General features: G+C 46.8%; 1 protein-coding gene across 1 annotated transcript; it reads right to left on the bottom strand.

The window, feature by feature from the left end:
• Positions 1–2,618: 2,618 nt before the first annotated feature.
• On the bottom strand, positions 2,619–6,954 carry LOC309792329 (ATP-dependent RNA helicase DHX8-like). The gene has a single exon (XM_082601876.1). The coding sequence runs from the start codon at positions 6,745–6,747 to the stop codon at positions 3,100–3,102; it is 3,648 nt and encodes a 1,215-aa protein (XP_082458002.1). The 5' UTR covers positions 6,748–6,954; the 3' UTR covers positions 2,619–3,099.
• Between the last annotated feature and the right edge of the window lie 839 nt (positions 6,955–7,793).

Below are 7,793 nucleotides of genomic sequence, written 5' to 3'. Positions count from 1 at the left end.
GCATGTGGGCTTCAGTAGTTGTGGCGCATGGGCTTAGTTGCTCCGCGGCATGTGGGATCTTCCCAGACCAGGGATCGAACCCACGTCCCCTGCATTGGCAAGCAGATCCTTAACCGCTGTGCCACCAGGGAAGTCCCTGTGTCTCAGTTTCTTTATCTCTAAAAAAATACAGTTGTTTTACCTCCCTCATCAAGTGGTTGTGAGGATGAACTGAGTCAGTATGCAAAGCACTTAGAACAGAGTGTGGCATAGACTGCTAGTTATTAACTATTGTTATTCCAGCTACAAAGATGTTTAAGTTTCAACCCCTCAGCATAGCGTACAGGCCATTCTGCAGCCTCAGCTCCTGCCCCTCCCCAACACATACAGAGGCACCACCCATATCAGATGCCGCCATTGCTTTTGTCTTCTTCACCTTCAAGCAAAATGACCTTAGGGGCAAGTCGACTTGAGTTCAAATCCCAGTTCTGCCACTGGAGAACATATTTAACATAACTACCACTTATACTACAAAATATAACTGGTTGTTTATAACTTGCTCACCGAGTTGACTGTGAGCTACAGTAAGGCAGAGACTTGTGTTTAATTCATTTTTGTGTCCCGGATTGCCTGGCACGTGACATTTGCTCAGTAGATGTCTGCTGAATGAATAAATATACAGTTTATTGCTAGTGGAAGGAACATCATAGAGATGTGAAAGCACAGTTGCATGAGGGACAATCTGGATGATGGGATAGGGGAGTTTGAGCACTAACATGTGAATACTAGGTGAGAGGCACGTCACCAAGAGTGGTGGATGTTGGGATCAGGATTCAAAACCCAGGGCAATGGGGCTTCCCTGGTGGCGCAGTGGTTGAGAGTCTGCCTGTCGATTCAGGGGACACGGGTTCGTGCCCCGGTCCGGGAAGATCCCACATGCTGCGGAGCGGCTGGGCCCGTGAGCCATGGCCGCTGAGCCTGCGCATCCGGAGCCTGTGCTCCCCAACGGGAGAGGCCACAGCAGTGAGAGGCCCGCGTACCGCAAACAAAAACAAAAACAAAAACAAAAAACAAAAAAAAACAGGGCAATGGAGAGACAATGGAAGTTTTGACCAGGCTGTAAGTAATGAGAAGCTAACCCAAACTATAGGGCTGACTACAGAAGGGGAAATGAAGGGCCAGGTCTAGGAAGCATTGAGGTGGAAGACTTTATAGGACCTGGTAATTTGATGGATTTGAGGAACAAGGTGGAGTCATTAACGATGGCGATGGTGCAAGGAGAAAGTTTTCGTAAAAGATGTAGCGTCTTTTTCACAATAAATCTGTTTTGGTTGCAATTCAGTTTGTTTGTTTTTGTAAAGATTTTTTTTTAATGTGGACCATTTTTAAAGTCTTTATTGAATTTGTTACAATATTACTTCTGTTTTAATGTTTTTGGTTTTTTGGCCCCGAGGCATGTGGGATCTTAGCTCCCGGACCAGGGATTGAACCCGCACCCCCTGCATTGGAAGGTAAATTCTTAACCACTGGACAGCCAGGGAAGTCCCTTCAATTCAGTTTTTAAAAACTTTTTTCCCATTTATAAAAATAATATATTTTTTACTGTAGAAAATCTGGAACAGTCAGAAAAGTATAAAGAAAATTGAAAGTATTTGTAATCTGGCCATCCAGGGATAACTGTTTCTAACATATTGCTGATTCCCACATAATCCCTTTTCAACCCATATGTACATATTTGCCATGTTACATCTTGGTATACAATTGTATACATTCACACAATTACACATTATATAGTTGTGCACAATTCACACTGAACACTTTAAAAAATATTCTTTGGGGGGCTTCCCTGGTGGTGCAGTTGTTGAGAGTCCACCTGCCGATGCAGGGGACACGGGTTCATGCCCTGGTCCAGGAAGATCCCACATGCCGCGGAGCGGCTGGGCCCATGAGCCACGGCCGCTGAGCCTGCGTGTCCGGAGCCTGTGCTCCGCAACGGGAGAGGCCACGGCAGTGAGAGGCCCGCGTACCGCAAGAAAAAAAAAATTCTTTGGGCTCTTGATTTTTAACATCGTCATTGATGAACCATAATTTATATAAATGATTCCCTATTGTTGTTCATCTGGGTTATCTTCAATTTTTCACTGCTACAAATAATGCTGCAGTGAACATCCTTACATATAAATCTTTACCAGTATTTCTAATTACTTCCTTAAAAAAGATTCTGAGTCAATGTGTATGATCACATTTAAAGCTCTTAGTATCTGTTGCTAAATAGCTTTCCAGAAAGGCTATATCAACTTCAACTTACACTTCTCCGAGCAGTATATGAATGCCAGTATTGAAGGCTATCTTGTTAAAAAAAAAAAACCAACTTAATAATAGAAATAGTCCTCATCTTACTTGCTTGCATCTCTTTAATATCTAGAGAGAATGACTTTTTCACACTAATTAGCCACTTACATTTCTTCTTTTATAAAGAAAAATCATGTCCCTAATCATGTCCTGTGTCCATCATTTTCTTGGGATGGTAAAGGTTTTTATAATTGATTACAGATTTATTTATATATTACCCTTTGCCTATCATATTTGCTTCAAATATTTTCCTAACATATTGCTTAACTTTTATATATATATATATATTTTTGTTTCCTTAAGAAAATAAATATTTGCAGGAGGTTAAGCAAAAGTACAGAGGCTGGACAGGGACAGGAAGCGGGGCCAACACTTTCAGCGAGCTTTGTGGCTCCCTCCTCCAGAGTACCAGCTAGGGCATCAGGGCCTTCACTGAGTCCAGGTACCATATGCTCATGACTCCCCTTTCCCACCCGAGGGCTGCAGAAGTTTCCCCTTTCTTGGAGATGATGCAGTGTACTCCCATGTTGGCTGTGAGCCCTGGCTGAGTGCCTTGGGGTGGTGGGGCTTGGAGGCTCTGATCAAACCAGGCGTAAATCCCTGTTTCTATTTTACCACCAGGGAAGAAATGAGAGACAAGTTTAGGAAATGCCCAGTTAAGATAGTCAGTCACTGGACAGCTGTATCCTCAGGATCAGCTTTTCATCAATAAGGGCGAGGCCAAGCCCAGGCCCACTGCTGCAGAAGAGACACACAGACTCTCGCCTTTCAGCGCCGCCGGAAGGCTCGGGATATTCTCCAGGCGTTGGGTTCCTCATAGCGGTTGTACAAGGGTTCAAGTCGTTGCTGCTTCTTCTGCTTGCTTAGCTTGGTCGGGTCAGAGACCTTGAAGAAGGCTGAAGCAAACTCCACAAGCCACCGGGGGTCAATGGTGGTGACCTCACGCATGTACTCCTTCGTGGTCAGCACCAGCTCGTGGTACACCACCCATTCGGGCTGTCTGTTGAAGAGAGCACTGGAAGGATGGATGTAGACCACCTGCTGGTCGATCAGTGTCCGGTAACCCTCCTGTGGGTCTTTCTTGGCAGCGTTCCGGAAGAATCCACTGCAGATGGCCTTCTGCACTCGGACTGTGGACTTACCACAGGAGACCACATCCAGCTTGTGTCTGTCCATTATGCCCAACATCTGCTTGCGAATGTCCTGGGCCCGGCGCAGAGAACGAGCCTGGATGAAGTTCTCATAGCACCACGGGTTGGAGAACTTATTGTTCTTCCAAGAGTTGTACACGGCCAGCAGGGTGAGGTGGTCCCCTTCGGTCTGGTGGAATTTGGCCTTCTTCTGATCTGCAAGGGCTTGTTTATCCTTGGGCCTGTAGAAGACGTTCTGCACAGACAGCATGGACACAATGGTCAGCATTTCCTCACTGCAGCCTAGATGCACAGACATGATCAGCATTTTGCACAGCATTGGCTCCAGAGGGAACTCTGCCATCCTGCGGCCCAGGCGAGTAAGTAGGCCCTCGTCGTCCAGGGCCCCCAATGTGTATAGCTGCTCCATGGCTATGATCAAGGTTTCCATTGGCGGGGCATCCATAAAGTCAAAGGACAGCAGGTCATTGATGCCCATGGCCTTGAGTGAGAGCACCGTGCTTGCTAAGTTGGTTCTCTGGATTTCCGGCACGTTGGTGGTCAGCATTTCATCTCGGTAGGCACGTTCTGTATACAACCTGTAACACTTCCCTGGGCCTGTTCTCCCAGCTCTGCCAGCACGTTGCTTTGCCTGAGCCTGAGAAATAGGAGTTACCACGAGCTGGTCGATCCCTGTCTTAGAATTGTAAACCTTCTGCTTCACGAATCCAGGGTCCACCACATAGTAAATGCCGTCGATCGTCAGTGAGGTCTCCGCAATGTTGGTGGCAATCACGACCTTTCTGCTGCCAGGTGGAGCCGGGTCGAAGATTCGGGTCTGCATCTCACTGGGAAGAGCAGAGTACACTGGAAGGATAATCAACTCTGGAACATCGGGTCCCAGGGATTTCATTCTTTCATACAGGATCTCACAAGCAGTATCGATCTCTTCCTGACCAGTCAGGAAGACCAGGATATCACCTGGTGGTTCTGTTAAATGGATCTGCATGACAGTGATCAAGCTGGCATCCAGATAATCGGTTTCAGGTTCCTTTGTATACAGTATTTCTACTGGGTATGTTCGACCTGGGATGGTGAAGATGGGAGCTTCATAGAAGTACTGAGAAAACTTCACCGCATCCAAGGTGGCTGAGGTGACAATCAGCTTCATGTCCTGCCGTTTCTGAACCGTCTTTTTCAACAATCCGAAGAGCACATCAGTGTGAATTGTTCTCTCATGTGCCTCGTCCAACATGATGATTGCATACTGAGTGAGGTCAGGGTCAATCAGGCACTCTCGGAGCAACATCCCGTCCGTCATGTACTTGATAACTGTTTCGGGGCTGGTGCAGTCCTCAAATCGAATGGTGTAGCCCACCTCTTGGCCTAAGCAACAACCAAACTCCTCTGACACTCTTTTGGCCACTGACATGGCCGCAACTCTTCTGGGCTGGGTACATCCAATCTTGCCCCTGGAAGTGTAGCCCGCCTCTGCCAGGTACTGGGTGATCTGCGTTGTCTTCCCAGATCCTGTCTCTCCGATGACAATCAGGATCTGATTGTCATGGACAGCCTGGACCAGCTGCTCCTTCAGTTTGTAGATGGGCAGGCTCTCTCTCTGTTCAATGATTGACATCTGGGTCTTTTTTCCATAAGAAGCTTTGTTGCCCCCAAAGGCATGCTTCTTCCACTCGGGAATGTCATTGGGCATCATCCCAATACCCCTCATGTTGGCAGCGATCTGCCTGCCTTCCGCATCAGGCAGAGGATCAACCCAATGTTTGTTGAGTCCCATGGGAATAGAATCCATCTCTGCTTCCCGCTGGGCCTGCTTGAGTTCCCGCCTTTCTTTGGCGAGGGCACTCTGCATCATTGATGCTTGGGAGAGGGAACCATCCGGGTTCTTAACAATTTTGATAGGGCTCATGTCCATGCTTTGCTTGGTGTGCCCTCTCAGGAATGGAGGCTCTTCCTCAACCAGTTCAATCTCAAGGTCCTCATCTTCTTCATCATCCACTTTAGGGAGAATGCCAGTCTCTTCATCAAAGTCTGGAAACTGTTCTTTGGAAAGGACGTTGGCAGCAATCATCTGCTTGATCTCCCACTTCTCCGGGTCAGAAATGCGGGTAAGGCGCTTGCGCTCCAGCGAGTCGTCCTCTACTTCAGGGGCACTGACGAGGGAGAGGTGGGTGGGTCTATCCGGATTCCTCATAGAGGTCTCCTCGTTGGTCTCCCCAACAAGATTCCGTCGTCGATTTGGGTTTAGATCTTCTCCAGTCTCTTGATCCACATCCTTCATGCTCAAGCTGGTCTTGGTCCCAGTGAAGGACAGCACTTTGACCGTGACCCTCTGGCCTTTGCTCACCACATCAGCCACATTGGCCACACGGCCTTCCCGGCGGAGCTCAGAGATGTGCACCAGGCCTTCCCACCGCTTCCTCAGTCCCTCCAGCTGCACAAAGCATCCAAACTGCATGATGCTGGTGGTAACTTTGCCGTTGTAAACGTCCCCGATGGTGGGCTCTTCTGGGGGAGGGCGGTCCACATGCTTATCCCGCCATCTGTCCAGATTCCTCTCCCCATACTTGTCTCGGTCTTTCCGGTCTCTGGGGGGACTCTGACTTCTGCTCCTGGACCGATATCTAGACTTCCCCTTAGTCCTCTCCCGGGTCCGGGAACGTGACCGAGAGCGGGACCGGTGTCTCAGCTTGTGGTCTCTATTGCGGTCTCGGTCTCGCTCGCGGTCTCGCTCTCGGCTCCGCTTCTTCTTCTTTGTCTTGTCCCGGTGCTCAGCATCTCTGTGCTTCTCCTGGCCTGCCGCGCTGGGCATCAAGGCCTCCAGTTCTTTCAGGACATCCACAGCGACTTTCACATCATCCTCATCCAGCATGGTCCGAACAGAAGGGTTGTCTGGCTGGCAAAGGACTGGAAAGAGTTCCTTCAGCTTTTCTTTTTCAGTTTTGGGTTTAACAACTGGATCTTTGTTTGTGGAAGGCTTCGCTGGAGGCCGCATGGTTTGTATGAGACGCAGCAAGTTACTAATAAGAGAATCCGTGAATTCTGCACCATTTTTGACCAGTGAAGACTTAAAAGTATCAAAGGTGGTATTTTTCTCAGCAAGACTGATCACAAATTCAGCCAGATCCTTGTCGTTGATTCCCAAGTGATTGTCCAGCTCAGTGCAAACCTTCGACACTAAAGACAGATACTCGAGTTTGGCTAGTTCTTCCGCGGGGCCCAACTCTGTTCCGGGTACGGCTCCCGCCGTGACCACGGCCACCGCCATGGCTACGATTTGCCCCGGGCCCCTCACTGCCACCCTTCGGAGCTACTGTACCCGCCGGGCCCCCTCACTGCCGGCCTTCCGAGTTACTCCCACCCCGCTCCAGCTTCCTCTTCCGGGTCGGCGCACTTCTCTACAAATATTTCTGCTACAAATAATGCTGCAGTGAACATCCTTACATATAAATCTTTACCAGTATTTCTAATTACTTCCTTAGAAAAGATTCTGAGTCAATGTGTATGATCACATTTAAAGCTCTTAGTATCTGTTGCTAAATAGCTTTCCAGAAAGGCTATATCAACTTCAACTTACACTTCTCCGAGCAGTATATGAATGCCAGTATTGAAGGCTATCTTGTTAAAAAAAAAAAACCAACTTAATAATAGAAATAGTCCTCATCTTACTTGCTTGCATCTCTTTAATATCTAGAGAGAATGACTTTTTCACACTAATTAGCCACTTACATTTCTTCTTTTATAAAGAAAAATCATGTCCCTAATCATGTCCTGTGTCCATCATTTTCTTGGGATGGTAAAGGTTTTTATAATTGATTACAGATTTATTTATATATTACCCTTTGCCTATCATATTTGCTTCAAATATTTTCCTAACATATTGCTTAACTTTTATATTTTTGATGTGTAGAAATTATTTGCAGTTAAATTTATCAATTTTTCTTTTGCAATTTTTTTCATTGCATTTATACCTCTACAGTCTAACTAACTTTCCATCTATATTTTCTTCTTGATTTTCATGGTTTCGTTTTCTGCATTCAACTCTTTTAATTAATCCTGAATTTATTTTAGTGCATGATGTGACTGAAAGCTCTCCCAACAACGGGAAGAATCGATTTGTAAGTAACAACATGCAAGGCACTTATCTGTATTTATTTTCAAAACATAAGGGTGGATAAACTGGGCCATCTGATTCAGAACTAGTATAGAATCTTGTTTACTTTCTCGGCTTCAAGATAATGTCCTCTTCAACAATGAGACTCAACACAGCATGTTACAGAAAGGGGAGAGCTTGCTTTCCTAATAAAGCAAATC

The sequence above is a fragment of the Mesoplodon mirus genome (genome assembly GCF_964341445.2).
Source record: "Mesoplodon mirus genome assembly, chromosome: 17".
In the NCBI taxonomy this organism is placed as follows: domain Eukaryota; kingdom Metazoa; phylum Chordata; class Mammalia; order Artiodactyla; family Ziphiidae; genus Mesoplodon; species Mesoplodon mirus.
This window is presented reverse-complemented; position numbering and strand designations above follow the sequence as displayed.

Excerpts from the sequence above, each read along its gene's own strand:
- LOC309792329 (XM_082601876.1), bottom strand. The coding sequence starts at position 6,747 with ATGGCGGTGGCCGTGGTCACGGCGGGAGCCGTACCCGGAACAGAGTTG.